This window comes from Homarus americanus, unplaced genomic scaffold (genome assembly GCF_018991925.1).
Source record: "Homarus americanus isolate GMGI-L3 unplaced genomic scaffold, GMGI_Hamer_2.0 scaffold29478, whole genome shotgun sequence".
In the NCBI taxonomy this organism is placed as follows: domain Eukaryota; kingdom Metazoa; phylum Arthropoda; class Malacostraca; order Decapoda; family Nephropidae; genus Homarus; species Homarus americanus.
In genome coordinates this window covers 2,263,210-2,288,534 of record NW_024747997.1, presented here as the reverse complement: position 1 = coordinate 2,288,534, position 25,325 = coordinate 2,263,210, and the positions used below count along the sequence as shown (strand labels likewise).

The following is a 25,325-nucleotide window of genomic DNA, read 5'->3' as shown; positions in this document are numbered from 1 at the left end:
TTATACATTAAAATATTGTTAAAGGCTTGTAGAATGTGCTGTTTATTATAGGGGTACAGTATAGCTGCACTGTACATCTTTTAATTTTTCATTCTTCGCATGTTAGGTATCTACTAGAGTAATGTTGGACATACAAACGTACCTCAGGAACCTAACTTGCTCGTAAGTAGAGGAGCATCTGTATACAGGGTGTTCCGTAAATACCTTTCATATATCTGGGGGTGTATTCCTGAGATAAATGACTGAATGACCAAATTGTCAATTCTCAATAGTTTCAGAGTTACAGCACATGACAGGTTTGGTAGTAATGTGATAAAACCTACAGTATATGGGGTGTAAATGAAACATCCACTGCTGTTAGTGTCGCTAATTAACAATAGTAATGCCATATGATTTGTACTGGCATTAACATTCAGAGTTAATGTTCAAAGTTCTGCCCCTTTTGGTCAATGCAGGCTTCAGTCCGTCGCACAAATGAGTGTCGCACACGTTCAAAGACCCCAGTGGTGTTACGAATGTTTGTCACACTTTCCTGCACACAGCGCCACAATTCTTTGCGGTTTGGGACCTCTGTAACATACACCTTACTTTTTATGTGATCCCCACAGGTAGAAATCAAAGAGATTTATTTCTGGTGACCGTAGTTGTCATCATATTACTGTACTCCCAAACCGGTCATTGACAATTTGGTAATTTAGTCATCTTTATTTATGTCTCAGGAACACACCCCCTGATTTATGAAAGGCATTTATGGAACTCCCTGTATATTAAACCAGTGAACCAGTGGCATTCTTTTTGACGACCGTTTATTGTACATAAGAGAAACGTGAATGTCTTGTGTACACAGAGTGAGGGAGGAGTCGACACCTTCGGCATTACTCGGCAGAAGGAATTGATAGAACAGCTGAAGCAACAGTTAGAAGACCTAGAGAACTATGTGTACCAGACGGGAGAAGGAGGACCCCCACAAGCCAAGGTTATGGAGAAACAGCGCATCATCATAGGTGAGAAATAATGTAATGCATAAATTGAAACTCGTGCTTTTTACACCGTTAGACATATCATCGTCCTTCTGTATTCAAAGGATCTGATGCCCAGTATTACTTCTGTTGTGTTTCCCTCTGTTATCAACCCTTTAAGGACGATGGTTTAACCTTTTAGATAACGATGGTTTAACCTTTATGATGACGATGGTTTAACCCTTTGACGACAGAAGTTTAACCCTTTGACGACAGAAGTTTAACCCTTTGACGACAGAAGTTTAACCCTTTGACGACAGAAGTTTAACCCTTTGACGACAGAAGTTTAACCCTTTGAAGTTTAACCCTTTGACGACAGAAGTTTAACCCTTTGACGACAGAAGTTTAACCCTTTGACGACAGAAGTTTAACCCTTTGACGACAGAAGTTTAACCCTTTGACGACAGAAGTTTAACCCTTTGACGACAGAAGTTTAACCCTTTGACGACAGAAGTTTAACCCTTTGAGGATGATGACAACCCTCTTAATTAGGCGTCCATTTTCTTCGGTGAAAATAATATTCGTGGATTTTGTGCAGACTTTCCGTGGAATTACATTGATTCACAAAGGATAAGGTCATTATTTTTGACTCGTATCTCTGGCTGACTTTCTCATATATTTATCATTTATCCTTTACCCGTACTGTACTTGTGTTATTCATACTGATTTACACATTCATAAGTTGTATGTGCTCCTATACTAGTTTAGTTGTCTGTTTTTCAGAATAGTTTACAGTGTATTGCTCTTTTAATATTAGACTCCCACTGATAATTTAACTTTTTTTTCCAGAACAATTAAAAGGGAAACTTAATTTCAATGTTGATGAGTTTGATAAGTTGACCGTGGATGATCTTCGGGTCAAAGTGGACCATGCCATCAGAGAGGTCAGTGTTGTACAGTACAGGTGTGGATACAAATATTTGGTCATAACAATGTCTGTTTGAGAATATTTTTAACCCCAGTGAAGTTCAGTATTTGCTTATACTACAGAGTATTGTAGCTGCTTTGCTGTTGGTGTAGAACTAAAAATATGTATGTGTATTGTATTAATATTTTGTTGCTTGTATACTATGTTGATAAATGGGAAATATTTTAGTTATTCAGTAATGTATCAGAGAATTGCATGTGCTTATAAGGGATTAAACAAGGTTAACTAATACTAGTCTTAATAGCATGGACAGTTTAGTGTCCACTTGACTCAACTTGTGATGAATGAGATTTTTTAGATGCATCAGTTTGCTCTAGCAGCAAAGGCTATCCAGATTTTCTCTTTTGTACTGTAGCTTGTCAGTACTATAGACACACTTGGATCTTTCCCTGAACTGTTTGTGGTTCCAATGATAAACTTAGAGTTTACCCAAATGTTAAATATTTGATGGGTTATTAAATTAATTACCTGTATTTAAAAAAAATTATAGTCTTGGCAGACCATTACCTTGAGCATGTGACTATTAATGGGCATGACACTGTTAGAGTTTAGTGTAGAAAACAGCCTCTGAATCCCACATTTTCTGCCTCTCATCCCATGATTTTTTAAAAGAGTCAACACACCTCAGTGATTTCTTTGGGAAAATCCTGTATATAGTGTATAGTATATGAAATGTTCTTGGGTCACACATGTAGTGCACACATTTTGTGGTTGTGTTTAGTTTTTCTCTGACCTAGTGGTGTTGGTTCATTCTGTGTCGCTCATAACAAAATCTCTCCTCTTCACACGCTACTCTTGGATACACACACATCTCTGCTGTTGCATCCCTGGACTAACGTGGACTAACCATTGTTTGGTCTTGTAAACCATGGGGTAATGTTGGTGTGTTGCGTGCAGCTGGTGAACCCTCTCAAGATGAAGGAGCAGTTGGTTGCTCAGCTCCAGACACAAATTATAGACCTGGAGAGGTTCATTGAGTTCCTGCAAGGTAAGTTGTACTGTACTAGTACATTGTCTCTCTTGTGAAACACTGGAGCCTGTTTTGATCCAGTGTTGTGCCTTGCTGAAACATTCTTACTGGTTATTTCATCCATTTTTTTATCTTTTCATCTAATATTATTATTCAATTAAATACTATATATATGTATCAAATTTTACATGGTCATCCATAATATGTCTTTTCATTCAATGATTCTTATCCATGGAAAGCAATTATTTTCAAGTGTTTTATCTTTTCACTGATAAATGAAGTTTATTAACACTAGAATACTTCAGTATAACTTGTGGTACAGTAATAGAATGAAAGGATTTTGGATACTGTATTTGTTTGTGGAGATGTTTTAAATGTATATCCATAAAGCTCTCTAATACCTGTTGATTTTGTATTCATACTGTACACTCACTCCAATTAGTATCTTTACGATTTTGTTTGAGACAATATCACACAACAGATGAAGGATTTTGACAACCTTACTGAGACAAACGGGAGTCAAGGTGTTCATTTTCAAATTCACCGGACCTCTCCGTAACGATACTTTTTAGATTGAGGAACAGTAGCTAAAACAGCTATCTGTGCATACTTTGCTGGAAACAATATGAGACCATAGACGATAAATTTTGGTATGTGAGGACTGTCACTAGTCACACGTAAAATTTTGGAGCATATCAACCCCACTTGCACAGATAGTTGTTTTAGGTACTGTACACCACATCATAAGGAAATTTATTTATCTCTCTTTGATGAAATTTGGAAACATCCTTCAGAATATATAATGTTATTTCACATGATCTTGTTTATTTAATACAATAACTCCAGTATTTGTGTCTCACTTTATAACAATGAGAGAAAGTCATCAGGTGTGATCATTAAGGTGTTGTGTTTTTCTTCTAAGGTTATAATGACTCCGTATCTTCAAAATAAACAGACTGTCTTGCTAAAGGCTTTCATGATTTTTTAAGATAACTAATTATTATGACAAAAGGATCACACATTACATGGAAGAATATCTGTTTAACGAGTTTCTCAAACAAGAGAAGCATAATTTTCACTCTTGTAAGCTTTATTCTGCAACAGAGTAGGTGACCACTGTCTTCTCTAAAAAATGTTCGATTATATTATTACTCCCCCTTTTCACAAGACCCTGATATATCCAACCTGTTTATCCCCGTCACTCCACACAGTCCATCAGCAGTGCCACCCATCATCCCCAATAAATCAATCTGTTGTTTTGGTCGGGAAAAATTGGATTCTTTATCTAGAGCTGGTGGTAACAGATAGGTTCAATACTTATATAAAAAGAAAACTTTCATTAAGCAAATCTCTGTCTGTCTCTCAGGGTAGCCATTTTGATTTTCCACATTTTTCTTCTTCAAATTTCACAAATAAGTATGGCTGGTATGTTTCTGGGAGGAGCTGTGTACTAATCTTTTTACAATGGCTAGAACAACACCATATTGTTGTGGAATGCAGTACAATACACACATATTAAATCAAACAAAATGTACTGTAGTTTGAATTTTAAGACTTCGAATTGTCTTGGTAAATACTGTACTAACATTATGCAAGCAGTAGGATAAGAGTTGAAGATAGCGGAACGGAATATATGTTGTCGGAACTCAATATTTGCAACGCCTGAATGACTTCTTCTTACTTCTACAAATAACAATTCCTTTACATGCATTCTTATAAAGCTGTACTATATGAATGATCTTAATAGTATTATGAAATTCTAATATATAGTCTTATTTGCCTCGCCTCTCTATAGACGAAGGAACAGTAGAGAAAGTCAAAGGTCCCAAGACCCCTTGTAACTGTGACGGAGACCCACCACGCCGTCCTGGTGATGGTAAGTCGCAGGAGTCAGGCAGCAAGTGGGGCAAGACTGGCACTCAGAGAAACAAGAACAAAAGAACAGCTCCAGATCAAGAGCAGGTTTGTTCTTCTGAAGTAATGGTTAAATTTTTCATCCATAATTTTCAAGAAACATTTCCTGCCCTTGTTGCTCATGTACTGTAGTTCATATGTACTCTTACTTGTACTTCCTGTCCTTGTTCCTCCTGTACTGTAGTTCATATGTACTCTTACTTGTACTTCCTGCCCTTGTTGCTCATGTACTGTAGTTCATATGTACTCTTACTTGTACTTCCTGCCCTTGTTCCTCCTGTACTGTAGTTCATATGTACTCTTACTTGTACTTCCTGCCCTTGTTCCTCCTGTACTGTAGTTCATATGTACTCTTACTTGTACTTCCTGCCCTTGTTGCTCCTGTACTGTAGTTCATATGTACTCTTACTTGTAGTTCAGGAGAGACTAATTTCAACAGCATATATGGAGCTATGACGTGCTGAAGGGATTTGCCTCTTTACATCTCGCATCAGATACTTCCTCACTAACTTTTTTTTAAGATTCAGGTATTACAAAACCTTTAAAACTGGAGGTCATGATAATTAGAATATTCTCTATTTACCATCCAGATGATTTGCATACATCATGGTTTATCTGCTTCATGTTTGTAGTGGAATATTTCAATTACTCACATAGATGACAGGTTACCTAATATATATACAGTCCCATGTTTGATAAGATTCTTGCCATCGCCAGCTACGGAAAGAGACTGAGAATATCATGAAGCGAGCAGCAACGTTAATGAGCATGCTGTCATTTGGGTGTGGGACCAGCAGGAACAGATTCAGGAAGAATACCCTCAAGAAAACACCGCAGGGAAACCATTATGGGTGAGTGAACGCTCGTGAAATTGTCCAGATTTCTGTTCGTTTTATTGACCCTTTCAAGAACTTTATATGAAGAGGAATATTTTATTGGTTTCATTTACTGCTACAGTGACACCACCTCTATTTAACTGATTATATGGAGATAAAAGTCAGTTATATCGAAGGTCTGTTGGATGTGAAACCTCCATCTAACGAACTATATAGAGATGGAAGTACATTATATATTAAGGGTCCATTAGATGTGACCCCCCCACCTAATGGGTTATATAGAAATAGATGTCCATTGTATTGAGGTTTCACTGTATTAGGGTCAATTACAATGGGTCTCACTCTCTAGTGGGTGGTGCGGTCTGTAAAAGTTATGCACTGCAAATTTTTATATCGGGATAAGGATGCAATCATATCCCCAAAAGTACTTGTATACCCAGAAATATCTATTGTTGTATAAAGAAATATGACTTTTAATATTACTTTTAACTCGTATTTCTTTCAGTGTTCTATTAATACACGACCCTCACAAGCCACTTTTTTTCCCTACAGTAACACTCTTCATGTTACTTTTGTCATCCTTACACGAGTGGTAGATAAACTTAACCTCCTGTTCCACAATTAATAACTTTTATGTCCTTTACTGTACTTACCTGTGTAGTCCACTGATCTGTCCTTGAGCAACAACCCTTTATTATACTTCTTTGTTGCTGGCCACAACTACTCCTTTACAGATCTTGTTATGAGGAATAAGAAGTTCTCATAGTTAGTAAATTTTTTCTTAACAAAAAACTAAAATGAGATTTGAATACATTCATTTTTATTGTTTCTCTTTTACTGTAGGGATTTACGAGCAGCTCTAGAGTTGGCGATCTCAAATTTGCTGGAACTACTTGGACCTGAAACTCCTGTAGACAGCGACTACACCAGTGATTCTGAGGAGATGCCCATCATGGCAGGTAATGAGGAGCTAACACAAGCCGTCCGCAAGCACCTCGCACCCTCACTTAGAGATCTCATACAACATGGACTAATGCCAGTAAGTTGAAGTTTTAGTATTAGTGTTCAGTGTTTAATATTCAATCAAGTTTTTACAAGTAATTTTGTAGTCATTTTGAAGATATTTATCCTTGAATTAGCCCCAGTATGTACAAGCTCTTCAGACTGTCCTTCCCCACTGTTGCTTACACCATCCCACCCCCTCCCTTCCTCACTTCCTACATTACTTATATACTTTCCCAAAGAAAATTTCAGGGTTAATCCTTCACTTTACTGCACTTGCTTTCCTCATAACTTTACCTTGTTGGAATCATAATATTTCTTCTTCACAGTAACCACAATTCTAACTTTTCATCTTACTCTCAGAAAATTTTGTATCCCAACTAGCCATCTTGTTCTTAGGAAGTCTGTTTATGTCTCTCACTTTATAGTTATCATCTTCATCTAACAGACAACAGTTTTACCTTAAGAACTGCAAACTGATAATTTCCCCATTATTTCCCCTTATCTTACTTATCTTTCAGTTTTGTTAAAATAGTTTTACTTTCTTTATTACTAAACTCAGAACCTATATCAGTCATGTTATTTACCGTAAACCATCACACAGTCTTGCATGATATTCCCCATACTGAAGTTGTTGTACTCTATGCTAAGATGACAACAACTAAAGAATCTGGTATCATACTTCCCTTGATTGTGATGCAGGTTGGACAAAGCCAGAGTCTGGTGCCGTTCCTATCATGTTTCCCGCAACAGTCACAGAAGCCCACCAAGTTGATGCACGCGTGGGACCTCATTCTCAAATATTACCACCTCAAAAAGGGAGACCAGTATAATCGAACACCTGCCAGAAGACTCAGTCAGGTAAGATGGATAATTCATCGTGGTATCTGCGTCATATAAGATACTACAGTCAGAATACAGAGAAATGTTTTGAATTTACCCCCAGATGTCTTGTAAAAACCTTCAAGAATGTTGCTTATTATATGTTGTCAAATTCAGTTAAAAAAATGTTAATTTGCAACAGAATTTGAGTATTGTCAAAAGTGTCCCATAATAATATCTTCTTTTCTTTTCATTTACACCTTTTTCTGTGTGTGTGTTTTGACTCACTTCATATGCCCATCGTGTATTCATTTCCACGCATGCCTGGAGAGGTTTAAAAAGAGAATGGCTGGAGTGGTTTAGTTTAGATCTGGTGTGTATGTACTGTAATAATATGTATGTATGTATGTATGTAATGTGAAAATTCTGGTTGAGATTAACTTGGGTTGTACATAGTTGATTATTTTGGAAGTTATGTCACTTCTTTATTTGGCAGCTAGTGATAGTACTACTGTATGTGTGTTTCAATTTATTTTGCTAGTTCAATCTGTGATGAATAACATTTGACAAACTGAATTGCAGAGTTTCAACTTGGAGATCACAGGTGGATCAGCCATGACCAACAAACAGACTCTTCTTGGGGTCATCGGCAGCATCATTTCCTCCCACACCCCCCTCAAGCGAAGCTATGACTCACATTTTAAGGCCTTCATCTGTGCTGCTATTAAGTAAGTACAGTACCTCATTTGTTATCAGTTATGTATTAAAAGTAAAAATTGGACCGAAATGTTGGCATGAGTTTATATAGTTTTCACTTGAAAGAGAATCCATTCTATTAAACACTGTAAAGAAAAAATAGTCTTGAATTCATTGACCTGACATATTGATTCACTTACCACCAGCAGCCAATGAACATCTTGTAATGGTTGCTAAGGATGCCACAATGATTATGATCACTGTCTTCTGAATGTTGGAAAATGTGGCCACAATTTAGGACAGAAAGATTGGAAGGTAATATAACTAAGTTAACTTTCTTGTGTTTTAAACAGCCAGAAGAAGTTGATTATTTGGCTCCGTCTCATCTTCCGGACACAGGCACTGACAGAAAACTATTACCAGTCTTGGAGTTACGTCAGCAAAACGGGTATGTAGCTTAGAAGTCTTTGTTTGGGCACACAATTAATTTTTATCGTGTCACTGGTCATTGCGGGTATTACAGCATGGTATAGTATCTGGTAAGAAGACAACCAAGTTTTCTTAATGATTGGTTGTGAACTTAGACAAAAATAAACCATATATCAATTCTGTCTCCTTGGTATTGTAGCGAAGTAATGAAATTTCTATAAAATATTTCACTCTTGAAAATGTTGATATCCCGTGTTGTTGTATCTATATTTAAATATGTTTATAGGATTTCTTCCTCTTTGAAGGACATAAACTCGTCACTGTGGCTCACTGAGTACTGTACTGTACATAAACTTATTGAGATAAACACCAACTCACATCTTCAATGTATCATGATACTAGTTGTTACTTATAATAGTTGTTTGTTGGCTGTTTTAACATTTATTCATTGCTTTCTTTTTTGTCTCCAGGTTTTGAAGATGCCCTTCGTTCATTAGAAAGGATAAATAAACACAACTTCAATTTGCCAATTGATTTAGCAGTTCGGCCATTTCAAAACATCAAAGATGCATTCTGAACAGGTGATAAATATTTGAATTGTGAGGCTGAGTCTCACAAAATCATGATTAAAGTTATTGTCTTCCTCTGGTAAGGATTTAAACAGTGTATACTGTACTTCTGTACCTCCTTGTGTTCTGCTTCATAGGCAATTGAAGATTTTGGTTTGAATTTAGTCCAAAGTTTTTATTTTTATTACTCATAGGTAGACATTATTATGTTTCCACAGCTTTGGCTGGAGCACAAGGAAAAATAATTTGTGAAAATAACTGGTATGTAACCATTAATCACCAAATCTACGTCCAGAAATTTTTCTACATTAAGCCACGGTGTCTTATTTAGAATCTTGTAACATTTCACTCACAATCATCTCATGCAAGGAAACATTGTCAGAACAACCTTTCTAAAGTTTAAAAATACTTCCCAATATTAGATGAGTGTTACCATCTAAGTTGCTGGCCAGTTCAAGTGGCTCCCTTGATTTCATCTCCCACCACTGTGGGGAGGCTCCTCCCTGGGGTAATAGGTTACCCATAGTGCTGGGTACAAGTCTCATAGGTTGTGAATCCAAAGAAATACTCTTATATACCATGGAATTTTTCTCTTACAAAGTGAAGTTATGGATATAATAAAATGGGGGCCCTAATGATGAGTCATGATAGAGTGAAGTACAGTATTACATGAAGGAATGGGAGTAAGGATCCCCTTTGTTGTATACAGTACAGTATATTGTTCATTTATGTAAAGATTGATTTGAGACTTTATGTGAAAGGTAAATGAACCAAGCTTCATGCATTGAAAAATTTAATGATCATCAGGTTCTTGGCAAGATTTTTTTTTATATAGAGGAAAGATAGTCTGTATTTCATGGTGCAAGACTGAACTAAGTACTACATGTAGTATAGCTTCATATTCTATATAAATAAGAAATGTGAATGGCAATGATGTTCCAGCCCATCAGTTACGGCTGCAAAACAAAGTACTGGGGGAAAAATAATAGAACATTCGTAAAAAGTACTAAATATAAACGTGAAATAATGACCTCGTATAGGTCACAACAAATAGTTTATCTGATAGTTTCATACAGTATGTATCTGAGCCTGAGGCCATTTGAGGGATTATATATTCAATGTGTATAAGGAAAGTAATGTATGAACATTTTCTAGTCAAAATTAATACCGGTACTGTATTGCCCTTTGTGTGCTTGGTATTGAATGTTCATCTACCTTGACAGTGTAGCAAAATGACTACACTGTATACCTATGAATGATTCTTATATAGTACAGTGTATTGAGATCAGCTGCTTCCATGTTATGCATTGATTCAGTCATAATGAATACTAAAAATTAAGATATTGCATATTGTAATTTGTTATGAGATAATCAGTATTAATATGAGCGGAGTAACTTCTGAGGGATAATTTTGAATCTGTAAAGGTGATAATGAAAAGCCCCTTGAGTTGTCTTTCACCACTTAAGTTGTTGTCATACAGTATATGTATCTGTTTAGTTGGCAAGAATCAAAGCAAAGTTTTCCAGGTAAATTCTTCTCCATAGGCTAAGGTCCCTGTTCACTCACTCCAAAAAGTGCCTTTACCATTTTGTGCTAGATGATTTGACACAAGAGACGAAGGATTTTGACAACCCTACCGAGACCGCAGGAGTTGGTGTTCATTCTGAAATTCATCGGACTCATCCGTAAAGATACTTTTGGAGCGAGTGTACTGTACATCAATGTATCTGACTGTGGTAAACCTTTTATGAGTGCTTCAGTTTTAGCATCCATGTTACTGTGACAATGCCCATCTCTATGTACAGTACAGAATGGTGATTTGAAGTGTCATTTATACAGCTATACAATACATTAACTTATTCACAGGTATATACCAAGTTAATATGGTAAGGTATTGCAGGTGAAAAGAGTAGAAGAATGAATGGGGGAAAAAGAAGAATGTGAATGGTGTTAAGAAAATAGATTGAACAATTTATTATACACTATCCGACTTCATAGAAGGAAGTAGGTTTATAAATTATGTGCATTATTTATCATACATTTTTCAATTGTTGTTTCTGTTTCAGTCAATCAATGATTAGTTTTGTGAGCTGTTTGTATTTAGTGGTTGACTTCTGGTATGAATTTTGTAAAAGTAGCACAATTGTTTCCATTCTGGTGGTGACCTGTGCTGTTTAAAAACCTTGATGGGCTGTGGTGTAAAAATTTTATGTGGTCAGGGTTAGGTATACATACAGTAAATCTTCTCGGTACTGGATACTCCCAATAATGTATGTCTTTGTATACAGTAACACTAGTGGCTGAGACAGTAAAATCCATTAATGTGCGCAGTTGTCCACAATTGACTGCACGGTCAGTTGGTGCATGTCGGGGCTTGCCAGACACAGTTTGGCTGAGCATCCCAGCCGTCCAAACCTGTGGGAGGGCAGTAACTGCACATGATTGGTGGACTAAAAGATGCTGTGCTGTGATTGGTTGAGGGCTCCCACAGTCGCTTATGCATGGCTTTTCGGTCTTCTCCTTCATCTCGTGCCGTTTTCTTGTGAATTTCCGTGTGTGAAGCATCATTATGGAGTGCTATTATTGTCTAAGGTTAATATACAGAATAAGAGATTCCATCCCTCAGTAGAAAAGAGGCTTGAAATTAATTAAAAGATTGAAAAAAAGATACAGTACTTTTGTGTCTGATACTATGACAGTGACCAATTTACTGTCTCCATATGCCTGGCACAAGAAGAGGGAGCACCACTTGTGCCAGGGCAGCATAAACAAGGTACTGTAAGTTGAATCTCTATTATACAGTATTCATTACAGTATAAAGTGTGCATTTTGATGCCCGGTAGTGATGTGAAACTTTTATGGCATTTTGTATATACACTACACAAGGAAAAAAGGAAACTGCCCCATTAAGGGAATCCCCTATTAATTGACTCGAATTAGTCTGTTATTGAGAGGATTTACTGTTCATGTTTTACAAAGTATGAGCAAGAATACTTGAGTATTACTACCTGTTGTCTTAGTTCTTTTCTCTCACTTCCTGCACTTATCAAACATTATTATATTCCTCCCTCCCTCCTTTCATGTCTATATTGTTTCATTTCATAAAAAAAATGGGAGAGGAGCAAAGATAATAGATAAAAATAGTGTTATACTGTATTGTGTCTGACTCGACTCGACTATTATCGGAAACTGTGAAAAACCGTAGACCTGTGATTGACGATACTGTAACTACTGTACAAAGGTGTAGAATTAATAATTTATTCATTTACTTAAAGTGGTAGTTATTTGCTGCATCAGAACCATATAACCAAGACATGTAGTATTTAGTGACACACACACCACTTGTATTCTAGTCAAGTAAGAACCGTGTCTGAGAGAAGTAAAAGTTTTAAATATTAACTTGTTTATTAATCTTTTTATGTAATAGCAGTTTCAAATTACCAGCAGACTAAAATATTTTTCTTTAATATTGCAATTGTAATTTATACAGTACTGTATATAGCCAGTGGAGTTTATAATTATAATTTCTGTTGCTTATTGTCAAGTGTTAAGCAAAAGTTTGTGCGAGGCCTTATAGGGATAAATTGAACACAAGTCATTTCACGAACAACAGCTGCAGGAGTCATGGGGTGTTTTGCCTGAGTATTTAAGATGGTCTGTCATGCAGTTGGGAAAGACATTTAGGCATTTAAGTACTACAGCTAAGAACTTTATCATAAAATCAGTAAATATTGTTTGTAATTTTATTATATTTCAAAGCTGCATATATATACTATACTGGGATTTAATTTACCTGATGTAAAGTACAGTACTGTGGTGGGTGTATGGTGATGCTGTAGATGAATTTTAAATCATCAGGTATAATCTTTCACGACCTTCAAGAAGTAAAATTGAAATAATATTACATATCATTATATTGTTTAACTAAAGCACATTGTATTCATAGAGCAGTTTATGATTCGTGACACCATCAGTACCTAGAAGTCTTAAATGATGCCACTTTTCAGTAATTTCTCTGTTCCCAGGGGCCAATATAACCCTAAACTCTTTTATGCTTATTATTGTAATGTCTCTTATTTCTTTGTGAATATTTACATTATTTACAACACTTTTGACTATTACAGAGATAAAATGCTGATATATTAGCATTTTTTTCTGGTTTTTGGAATGAAATTAGAGAAATTGTACTGTGAACCATCCTAAGCTTCCCATTTTTGTGAAATGATTTCCATCTAATTGTTTGTATGTAAATGTTCAGACACTTACAAACACATTATCATCACTATATTACAAGTCACTCTCACTCACCACCATAATGAACACCATATCACTTCAATACTCACCACAACAATCATCATCCCACACACCACCACCATAGTACCCACGACACCATCTCAATATTCACCTCAAAATACATAAGAAAAATCAGTACTAATACAACTTGTGGGATATCAGAGTGTTCCACCAATGAGTGAATGACAGAGCAGTATTTCACTAGGAGGTACATCCTCAGGTTCACTGCTTGATGTTCCTCTGACTGTAAAGGTTATATGCCTCAAGTGTGTTGAATGAAAAACAAAAATTTGTCTATCATCTCCAGAGCTTGTGTTGAATGGTGATCCCCATGTTAGAAGGGTTTGTTTCACCCAGCTCTGGATACCATTGTAAGTAATGATAAACCAACCTTGCCTGGTTGTTAGTGATGAGACTTATGTCATGGTTTAAGAATCAGAAATGTTAACACTGTACAGTATGTTCAGTTAATTTACTTCTGAATCGGGGAACTTGCTATGCCCATAAACATATGAATATGAAACAAACGAATGGAACTGTGTACTGTACATACTTTTCTGGGATATAACAGTAGAGCCAAAAAATGTAACAATATCAAAAGTTAGTTACTGTATATTTTCCTGTAAGAAATATTTTCCCAAAAAGTTGAAGTGAACCCATTAAGTAAAACTGAAAGTTCAGTGTCCTGAAGGTAAATGTTATCACACAACATACCATACAGTGTGTTGCCCTACCTTAATAACAACACCTGTAGTATTACCGTATCAGTGTGAAAACATTCAAAGGAATTAGTTGCATCAAACATGAAATTTAATTCCTGCAAATTGTCCACACTCTTAAACTTCACAAGTTCCAAGTTACCCTTAAGGTTTAATATTGTGCAGACTGTTAATACAATAATTGTTTAAAAGTTTCTCCACTAGGATAAAATAGTAAGCATGAAGAGTGAGGGTACTAGTGGCATCTACAACATGGTGAGCATCCACATAATATGGTAAAATTGTTGTCGCTAAAGAGGTGAATTTTGTAGTCCGTTATTACCCGTTAAATATGATAACTAATCTATAATCTAAATATACTGACTTACAGGCATAAAAGTAATGATTGATTAAGGTGATGTATCAGAGGAGGGACTGTAATTGATTAAAAAAAAATAATGACAATGTTGCGGTGTATGAATTAAGATAAATTTAATGTTTTTGTGAAGCAGCTTGTAATGTCTTAATTAATACAGAACAAATTTGGTTATTATACACTTAATCTGTTGTGTCATGGTGATGTATCTCACGCACTGGAGGTTTAAAACAAAGGCAAAAAGATAAGCACACTGATCCCTAAATGTTAATAAGCAAAGCACTGTACGGTAAAGGAGCAGCTTCTCATATATGAATAATGTATAAGCTTGGTCTTCTTATTTAAACTCCTTAGTCTATTTCTCTGGAAACAGGAAGCAATAGTTTGATGTACAATTGCAGCCAAAATTTTATTGACACTTGGCAGTATCTGATATCTTGCAGGACACATTTGATTGAATTTGGGCTGTTGAGTGTTGCTCTTCATTTTATATTTAAATTCCATTATCAGTGTTGTATAAAAGAAAATATGAATAAATAGATGTTAAATGCCAGTTCACCTTACCAACACAACCTTCAAGTACTGTAGTTGCTAAACACCAGGTTTTATTAAGTGTTAGATATTGTGTTTACAACTGTATGTAGTTAGGTTAAAAAGGCTCTCATTTCCTCTTGGTTTATATACAAGTATGTACTGTATAAATTATTATTACTATAGTTCAGCATCAGGAAGGGAAACTTGTCTTTATAAGCAAATATCACAAAATTAATTCATTATATTTTGAAGGTCATGAATGGTTAAGTAGTATTCAATCTCTGCCAAGTTGCCAGATGTTGCACACATATGTGGTGATACAAATCTTGTAAATTTTTTAAATTAACTGCATTTTTTTTATTAAACTCAGAGAAAAATACGTCTATTATGTGAGTTGTAAAAAAAAAAGTGGGCAAAATAATGGGTACAAAATTAACATAATTATGTTGTATAAAGTCATTCTATCTTTTTCTGTTATCTTACAATGTCATTTCACATTAAATCTTAACTTCAGCCAGACTTGACTTTCACTGGTGATCACTCAAGGATGTGACCCATGTCAGGAGCACACGGGAGGAAATTCATTTGTCAAGTTGCCTTTAATCACCGTGGCATGGCAGCAACAGAATTCCCAAAGTAATAGAAGAGTTTGTATGACTACATGCACAGTACATAATTCTATCTGTACTTTATTTGGAAGTATTTTAGTAACTATAGATCAGTAATGTGCTGAACCATGACTACAGAAGTTAATACCAATCCTAGTACAGTATTTGAAGAAATTAGAACACAAAGTAGCAACTTCGCCTATTGTACCAAACAAAATTGGCAGCAGTCAACAAAATACTTAGCTGAACACATTTGAGGAAGAAATGCTTGGCTAACAAGTCTTTGAAGAAGACAGTGAAATGAAAATGTAAAGTTATGAAGTGATTTAGTGAATACTGTACTCACAAACTGTGCGCTGGATCTACAATTCAGTTGAGCTGTTGACTAACTCCAACCCTCCCTCAGTGTGATTAGTAACTACCACAACTCACTGAAGTTGACTTATTGAAGTGTGAAGTGCACTGCCACACTGATGAATTCACTTAGCAACCATACAAGAAGAAACTATACCGTCACAGTTGCTAAGGTTTCCAAAAGTGAGCGGAGCTTAGTCAATAGGTCAGTTCTTTAACCGTCTTGGTACTGTACCGGAGAAGAACATCGGTGAATAGTGAAGCAGTGTACTGCATCATCACTTCTTATACTGTACAGTATAGTGCATTTATTATTATATGTGGTGAAGTATTACATAAGCTTAAGTCAATAGTGATATGAAAATTATATAACTTAAGTAGGACAGTCTTTGGTATTTCTTGTGAATATATAGTGTCTTATTAGTGTTATTCCCAGACCCGGAGAACTTAATGACACATCACTTCATGAGCCGACTACATGTATATGTAAACGTGACGCTCATATTGTACTGTAAAAATAAGTATTATATAACAAAGTTGATATATAAAACTGTTGTACTGTACATCTAGCCTTGTTCAACTATATGCATGTGAGGATTATCACTGATTACTTACCTGTTCAGTTATACCACATGTCAGGTACTGGTGTATCATCATTTGTCATTAGTTATACCACAAGCAAGGTAGATCATAATTTATTTTCACTTATACTACGTGTGAGGTATATCATCATCATCATCATCAGTTGTATTCCATGTCCGTTACATCATTCATCACCAGTTATACTACATGTGAGTTATATCATATCATCATCTTGTTATACTACGTTAGGTATACCATCATTTGTCATCTAACCATTTTAATTTCATATAAATCTAGTCACCAATATATCAGTATGAAATAAGCACAAATGCCTGACTTACGTATAGTTCAGTACGCTTCGGTCTTCAATTTCCACGCTGAACTTTGCCAAAAGAGTATCTACCGTGCTCTTCTGTTTGCTATAAAGAGCATGTGCGCGTGTGTGTGCACATATCACGGGTCACAGGCAAAATAGGCCTCAGTTTTAATAAGCACCAACCTGTCAAAACTATTATAAATTGAAATTCGTATGATTGAAGTTTATTCTGACTTGACTCGAATCCTAAGAGTCAGGTATTGGGATATATTACCTCATTAGGACTGGGGCCCCTTTGACTAGTTACCGGAGTCATATAATGAAGGTGTTAGTGTATTATATCAAATGTAGTAACATTTATAAATAAGGTAATTATCATGTTAGAAAAACTTCTCGTTAAAAGGAAGTTGTTTAATTTTTGACAGAATAATCCCTCCTTTGCACATTCCTTCAGTCTTGCTAACTATTGTAAATATATTTACTGCAATTGGTTCGAAGTTAAAATATACATTTATTGCAAGAGATGAAACTGTTTTATTAAAAAATTCCCTGCATAAAGCAGTGTTATGAAATAGGGTGTGTGGCCAGACTAATAGTGACCCCCAGACATACTGTATAATGGACTAACTCACCTAATAATGCATAACTAAAAGAAAGATTGGGGGGGGTAAAAAAATATGTATATTATATGGTAAGGTCACTGAATTGTATACTTGGAGTGACAATTTTAATATAACTACAGTAAGTCCTCGTATAACATTGGCCCGCTTAACACTGTTTCGGTACTACGTCACTAATCTTTAGATACCCAAAATTCGTATAACGTTTATGCGTCGTCACTACTTTTTACGGCGCATCACCCTCTCTCGGTGCGCTACAATACCTCTAACTCGCCGAATGTCACAGCGTCCCCAACCCAGTCTCTGTTAGGCTTCCACATCAATGGTGTGTGCTTAAGTGTTTTTGCTATAAATACTGTACTCTTAACCATTCGAAATGGCTTCCAAGCACTCATCAAGTTCTACTAGTGTTGCGAAGAAGCAATGTAAGACCATTAGCCTCGCTACAAAAATGGAGGAAGAACGCCAGCCAGAGCGGGAGGAGGAGGCACCAGTCGAGTCTCAGTGACTCGCCCTCCTCCTTCGCTCCTGCCATCCTTCTCCTCCTCTCCCGCCCTCCTCCTCCGCTCCACTACCCACCACACACTCGCTCCACCACCTCCGTCCATCAGTGAGTACAATACAAAATGATTTGGTTTATTTATATATACAGCTGTATATATACTATTTTCTATAAAAATTCCATTGAATTTCTGTATATTTAATGTATTTCATGGGGCAAAGGGACGCTCAGGAACGTAACTCCCGTATTTTATCTATTTCTTATGGGGAAAATTGATTCGCTTAATGTTGTTTCCTATAACGTCGCATTTTGAGGAACGTAACGACGATGTTAAGCGAGGACTTATTGTATTGGTGTTGGTTCTTTTATCATTGTATTTGTTCCTAATTTGTTGTTGTATAAATAATTGTGAAATTGGTTAGAATTCTTTAATTGCATTGAGTTTTGTTGTACACTGATGTGGTTTGATTAACTAAGTAGTCCAGTACCTACCATCTTAATTATGAATGAGATCTATTTCTTTTATGGAGTTACATAGCAAAACTGAACAAACCAACATCTATCAGAGTCTGAATGTGTCTCTTTTGACTTGGGTTTGCTGACTGGAAGCATCTGTAATGATGAAAATTATTACTAGGTAGAAATATATGCAGTAAAATTTATTATCAGGTAGAAATATATGCAGTGAAAATTATTACCAGAAATATATGCAAAAATTATTATCATGTAGAAATATATGCAGTGAAAATTATTACTAGGTAGAAATATATGCAGTAAAATTTATTATCAGGTAGAAATATATGCAGTGAAAATTATTACCAGGTAGAAATGTACAAAGTGAATTGTTGTGGATCATAAAGATTCATTCTATACACTGCTTTAGTCAATACCAACAATAGTGTACATAGTTATTTCTACTTGTCTTAGCACTTTTCTGTTTCACTCTTCACTTGTCTTCAAAACTCTACCCTACTATACCCCTTGAATCACTACACACAAGAATGGGAGAAGTAATGTATAGAGATAATAAAAAAAACAATTAAAAATGTAAATGTTGCTATAGAAACAGTGCGAGTCTTGACAACTATCAGATAATCATAAGAGAGCTTGGGATGATTTTTTTTTTTTACTGTACATCTATGTAGGGAGGCCAAAATATTTACACCATACCAGTAGTTATACATGTTTTCTTTGCTGTCGATGTAGAAACAACACATTGAGTATACGGCACACCGAGCCAACTCACGTGAGGGATAATCACGAAGAGATCCGAGTTATACATGACAGGAGAATATGACGTTGGGTGGTGTATGGAAATGCTGACTGATTGGGAATGTAGTGCTGTATGGAAACCTTAACCTCTTGAGTATGATGCTAACTCCCTGAGTATAAAGAATTAATCCATTTAGTATAATATCTTTCTCCTTGAGTACAATGTTAACCTAGAGTACAATAAATTAGCCAATAAATTAGGATATTTTAACCCCTTGAATACTGTACTATGTCAACCTCTGAGTATAAAGACTCGGCCCATCCATCATACTCGAGGGGTTAAGAGCAATGTTGTAGAAGGGGAAACACCCCATCAGAACACATCTCTTACTACAGGTGCAAATGATGATGATAGTATCTTGAGTTGCTCTTGATTCTGGTCATTCTATGCCTTAAGGGAAATAACATGAAAAAAAAAAAGCTTATTTACCTCACTGGGCTTGGCAAGATTATTCCATTTCAAACACACAAACACACAAGGGGTTACAGTAACAATGAATGATAAACAACCATGGTACTCATCTTGGTAACTAACCTCTGAACTTTATCATTTGCTCCTTGCTTCATGGACACCATCATCTGCTGCACCAAGGGATCCATTAGTGCCTCCTTCACTTGTGGATTCTCCATTAACTTGCTAGACAAAAGTTCCTCTTCACTTTTTATGCTACTGTTCATGTGCAGGAAGGTGTCACCTGCAATACATTATACTGGTTGAGTGTATGTGAGGGTTAACCGGTGTTAAATATATAAAACTGAACATAGATGCTCTTACTGTAGCTTCTGTGGTAATGGTTATTTTAATCAGTTCCAGATCTGGAGAAATAACAGCTTTCACACTCAATAACATGAAGGAAAAGTTTATACTGTATTACTGCTGCAGACAATTAGAGGATTTTCATATAAAATAAATATTCCAGTAACCTGATATATCTTTAAAACCAGGAGAAGGGCATGTGTGTAACTACACTTCCTTACCCAAGACATTACACAGCTCTTTCAAGGTGCTTGTGACCTCTACATCTTTTCTATATTTCTTCATTGCTGCCTCAGGATCTCGCTGAAATTCATCAAGAATTGGTATCCACGCTGGGTCAGACAATACATCTCGTACGTGGGCGTTTGTTTCCAGCCTGAAATTTCAAAATAAAATAGAAATATGTGCTCTTTTACAAAATAGAAGCATGCATTATATGCCAATACAGTAATGTATTGTATTCAATGACATATAATTCACAATGTCAATGGCACTGCCAGGATTTTTTGAAGGGCAGGAACCAAGGTTCCCTAAACTTTCTTTTAATTTTTTTACATCACAGTGCAGAAGGATTTTTTTTATGTGCACCAATACAGTGGTCCCTCAGTTAACGAATTACCTTCCATAAGAATCTTCAATTCGGTTAATGAACAAAAATTCAATTAACGAAATCCTTACGAACATCACGTTTTGTGTGAGCATCAGCTGATGGGCTAGTCTGCCAATTCAGTAATCTGTTCTATGTTTATATTCGTTTCCAGTGGAGTAAATATCAAGAAAGTTGTACTCTTTAATATCTCTGCATTTTTTATATTAAAATTACTAATCATTTTAACATTTATTTAACATATTGATAATATATGCAGTACAGGGAACTAGTTTCTTGTGCGCCCATCAGCAGATTGACTCAGCCACAAGACGTCAGTTGGGCTTGTTGACAGTGGAGTGAACATCTATTTTGTTGGTGTCTTGAATATTTTTGCATTTTTCATTGAAATTATTGGTAATTCTGAATTTTTTTTAATATATTGATAATATATAGCACAGTGTAGTGTTGATTTAAATAAAATAATCTTGAATTACACCTAGTGAACTTAAAATTTTATTGGTTAATTGATGGCATCAAGCATGGGTCCCCTGAAAGGTGATTTCTCCTCCATCCCCACTTCCTTCTCTTCTCCCTTCTCCTCCAACCCCACTTCTAATTCCCATCATCATCATCAACCTGGAACCTTCTACATACACACCTCAAAGTAAGTGTACTTTACTGCATTTTTTTATTTTGTATGTACTTTTCGGTGAGCTGGAACCAATTACCCAATATCCCATTGAAACAATGGATTCGGTTAACGAACGACCCTCTGAAACGAATTGTGTTCGTTAACCGAGGGACCACTGTACAATACTGAGACTGTGTAGATATGCATCACCAGTAGAAACCAAAAAGCCATTTACTGTATAATATATTTGTTTCAAAGTTACCATAAGTATTTTCAAGAAGTAATAAACACAATCATTAAATAACCAGGTAAACTACTTAAGATGTTTATTTAAATTGTTAGAGATACTACTGTTGCTGACACTATGGGCAACCATGCAGGTACACAGCCTGGAGGGAACACTGGTGTGAACAAGAGACCAAATCTGCAAAGCAAAAATGGATATTCCAAGCTGTTCTGTTGCAGCAGAAGATTCCCAGTTATATTCACTCACCAGAGGCACTGACTGCATACCTCTACAATTTGAACACTGTTACAGTTCTCATATTTGTCTCTTGTAATAAAACTAATACAGTACAGGGGAATATCATCAAAGACTCACTTCTTTGCTAACTTATCTTGGAACTCCATGGCATTGTTAGCATCCATGGCATTTTGGACCTCCTTAAACACAAGACTGGAATTCTCCGGTCGGGCTCTGATCATCGGGATGTTCTCAGCAGATTGTGTGGCTGCACCTGATGACTTATTACTTGTCCTGGTAGACAAACTCTTCTTTCCCTATAATATGAACAACAGAGATTTTTTTGTATTCTTAATTAATAGACTGCTGCATTAGTTACTCAAGTTATTTCATTCAAGGGGAGATAGATGCCGAGGTGCTTCATTGTTTGAATATTTCATCAGTTGGGAGTGAGACCTTAAGGAACCTAGCCACATTCTTTCGTTAGGTATAATATCCATATTTTCTTACCTTTGTGGGTCCTCCAAAGAGAAAACCTTTCTTCATTCCACCAAAATTTGATGATGAGGATTTCTGAGCTGATGCCTGCAAGAGAGAAGCCTTTTTTGTTGGGACCTCGGGTAAAGAAACCTCTTTGTTTTCTTTAGCCGTTCTCTTCATCTGTTCTGCATTTTGCACTCTTTCCAAAACCTCCGGCACATCCTCCAGGGGGGGCACTGGTCATACAATACACACCATAAACGTACAGTACAATAAAATACAAAATATGGTACTGTTTAGCACAGAACATGTAATGCTTAATTTCAATTATTCATTGTCAAGATAGCATCAATGGAAGAAATCTCTTACCAAAATAATTTACATGACATAATATATCACGCCTCAAACAAATGGTTACTGACAAAAGCATTAAGTGAAAGATGGTTACATACTTAAACCAATCATGACGGCAAACAACCTGAACCAACCTCTTGTAACAATCTTAAGTTAAACTATTTTTTGGTTAAATTATGTTTTGACTGGTAACTTCGTATTTTATGCAGTCAAAAATTATTTACACCCACAGCTTCCTACACTTACAAGAACTGCAATATTTTTATGGTAAATTCCAAATACAGTATTTTCCTTCGTTTACATTCTGCACTATTAAACTTGTATTAAGTGCGATTTAATCTCTTTTTGTGGCCTTTCATGGTCGGGAGCAAATACCCACTTCATTAAAACAATCAACCTGACCAACAGTTTTTACTGAATAAACATTGATAATGTAGTCAATCATATAAATTATGAAATCAATCACATATAACAAAAATATCTAACATAAAAGTGCCTTCTAATTTGGGGTAAGTTTCACTTGTCGCCACTACGAAATTTTTTGATGTGTAGTGAATGAATCTGACCTTCATTTATGACGCAAATCAATAGTTTCTGAGATAATCACCCCCCCCCCTCCTCCCATCTCAGCATCTAGAGATTTGCTATAAAAATTAAGGTTAAGTGTTCAAAACCATCGAATAAACACAAACAGTTTCGAATCTAACCTAACTGGGGGAGCTCCACAGTCATTGGACGTTATGGGTGAGTACCGCCTCGTAGGAACATACTACATACAGTAATAAAAGGTTAAATACCTTGCTTAAACACAATTTGTCTTAGAATTGTCAAAACTACTGATTGTAACTATAAAATTCCTGAGATTTGTTTAGTGGCAACATGAGAAATAATGATCAATTGTGGTGACTATTATATTTTCACAAAACAGTAATACGTATGAAACTTTTATTTCCTTAAAACACAACAAAGTAACAGACCAAAGGGTTAGTAAACCAATAAGAGGTGATGGGAATTAAAAATACTGTATGAATAGTAAAATTAATTAGGACTTGGTGTTGATTTCGTTATAAATACTGAAAACTTCACTGGACGTCAAGTTACGTTAGATTAAAATATATAGAAAATCCCCTGGATGTTCAAAATATGGTTCAGATCAGCCTAGACATATCAAGTCGTTAAGTATATAAGATAAATCCACAAGAATATACAAGCAAAAATGGGATTGTTGTCACTACCTTGGTCAGCCATGATGACGCCTCGCTGTTGTCATGGTAACCGATCATTAACCTTTATTCTAATATTAGCATTGTACTGTATATCTAGTTTAGTGAATTAATTTAAGTACAATGATATTTAATTAACTAGAAAATTTAATTAATAAATACATAATTAACGGCTGCTTGTGATAAATGTTAACGTTACTTCATTGTGGGTAGGTTTGGTAGGGTCACACTATCCTAGGTTAACTACATTATCAAGAAGTTGTCTACACATTCAACTTATAGTAGCAACGTAGTGTGCCTGCATTCCTTCACAAAGTTTACAGAACCAGAGACCCGGACAAATTTATCCCGATATCCTTGGAACATTCTCATAGATATATATCATAAGCTTTGTTACAGTAGAGTATTAATTGACGTTAGTACAGTATATGCTACATATTCGTATAATTCCATATGAAAAGTATAAGCTATGGTTACTGTAATTTGGATTTGGTCATGTTTATCATAACGAAACATTGAAGTTGTCTCATTAGTAGGCATTAGGCAATATCTACTTTTTTTTATCTAATAATGAGTGGGTTTGGCAGTTTGTGAACGGACAACAAAGTTTATGCTTTTGTGAATTTTTTTACGGTTTCTTTTCCTTGGTTGCACGCTATAAAATTTAATATCAAAAGGTTGATAAATTACGAAAAACAATGCACTGCTGGGATCTTATAATATGACGTTGCCGGACGTATGACCACCATTGTAAAGAAACTTGTCTAGAAGATGTTTATATAAATGCTAATTTTGCTAGAGCCCAATACTGCTTGTTAATCTGATTTGGCTATGTAGACCACCAGGTAAGACTTGGGTAAAGATGAGTATGATGGTGCTATACACGTACGAGCTCTCGATAGTGAGTGATACTGTTGGTGGTGATGGGAACCGCTGCCACTCTGTATTGCAGTTTGGTTGGTTGTTGGTGTATAAACCTTGTTCTCTGCATCCCGACATGCGTACGCCTTGTTTAACACCTCAGTCTTCAGATTCAAAGTAAGTACAGTATAGTGACACGTCACTCGTATAACTATCGTCATGTAATGTTGTCAGTGTATAATGAAGTGTGATCGGCTGTTGCTGATAGAGACTTTTGTAATGTTCCATAATATAAGTGTCACTGGAATACTGTTAACTCGTCCTGAGCGACGCAGAGGTAGACGCCTGAAAGTAAAATAAGGTCAGAATTAATCAGTGGTACTGTACAAACTACGTACACGCTGATACAAACCAAACTACCAGTAGCAGTAGTTCAGTGACGCTCCCTGTGAAGGGTCCATGCTAAATGACAATAGCGTTAAGATTTCTATTAAATCACCAATTGCCCGCCGCCTATAGTATAAAGCTAGATAACTGCAGGCGTTCTGATCTCTCCTGATGCTGGAGTGTAGGCACCAGTGTGGTGACCTTCTTTTGAGCGTTCTCAATCAATTTATTATTTGTAG

At 35.9% G+C, this 25,325-nt stretch overlaps 2 protein-coding genes across 5 annotated transcripts in view; one reads left to right on the top strand and one right to left on the bottom strand.

Moving 5' to 3' along the window:
• LOC121879974 (RUN domain-containing protein 1-like) overlaps positions 1-17,471 on the top strand; it is a 28,385-nt gene extending 10,914 nt beyond the window's left edge. For 3 of the 4 annotated variants that reach the window (XM_042386851.1, XM_042386850.1, XM_042386849.1), the window contains 10 exons: positions 848-1,004; positions 1,809-1,903; positions 2,845-2,935; positions 4,713-4,879; positions 5,549-5,682; positions 6,511-6,706; positions 7,372-7,530; positions 8,074-8,219; positions 8,541-8,635; positions 9,087-17,471. In XM_042386851.1, the coding sequence (XP_042242785.1) occupies positions 848-1,004; positions 1,809-1,903; positions 2,845-2,935; positions 4,713-4,879; positions 5,549-5,682; positions 6,511-6,706; positions 7,372-7,530; positions 8,074-8,219; positions 8,541-8,635; positions 9,087-9,193 (1,347 nt within the window). In that variant the 3' untranslated portion in view covers positions 9,194-17,471. The remainder of the gene's footprint in view (positions 1-847; positions 1,005-1,808; positions 1,904-2,844; positions 2,936-4,712; positions 4,880-5,548; positions 5,683-6,510; positions 6,707-7,371; positions 7,531-8,073; positions 8,220-8,540; positions 8,636-9,086) is intronic. The other variant, XM_042386853.1, reaches the window with a different exon arrangement.
• A 1,012-nt stretch (positions 17,472-18,483) lies between these two features.
• On the bottom strand, positions 18,484-23,878 carry LOC121879973. Its single transcript, XM_042386848.1, has 6 exons — positions 23,851-23,878; positions 22,292-22,497; positions 21,920-22,098; positions 20,320-20,474; positions 19,877-20,036; positions 18,484-18,681 (listed from the first exon to the last, which is right to left on the bottom strand). Exons 1-6 carry the CDS (start codon positions 23,861-23,863, stop codon positions 18,600-18,602), a joined length of 795 nt encoding a protein of 264 aa, XP_042242782.1. The 5' UTR covers positions 23,864-23,878; the 3' UTR covers positions 18,484-18,599.
• Positions 23,879-25,325: the final 1,447 nt, after the last annotated feature.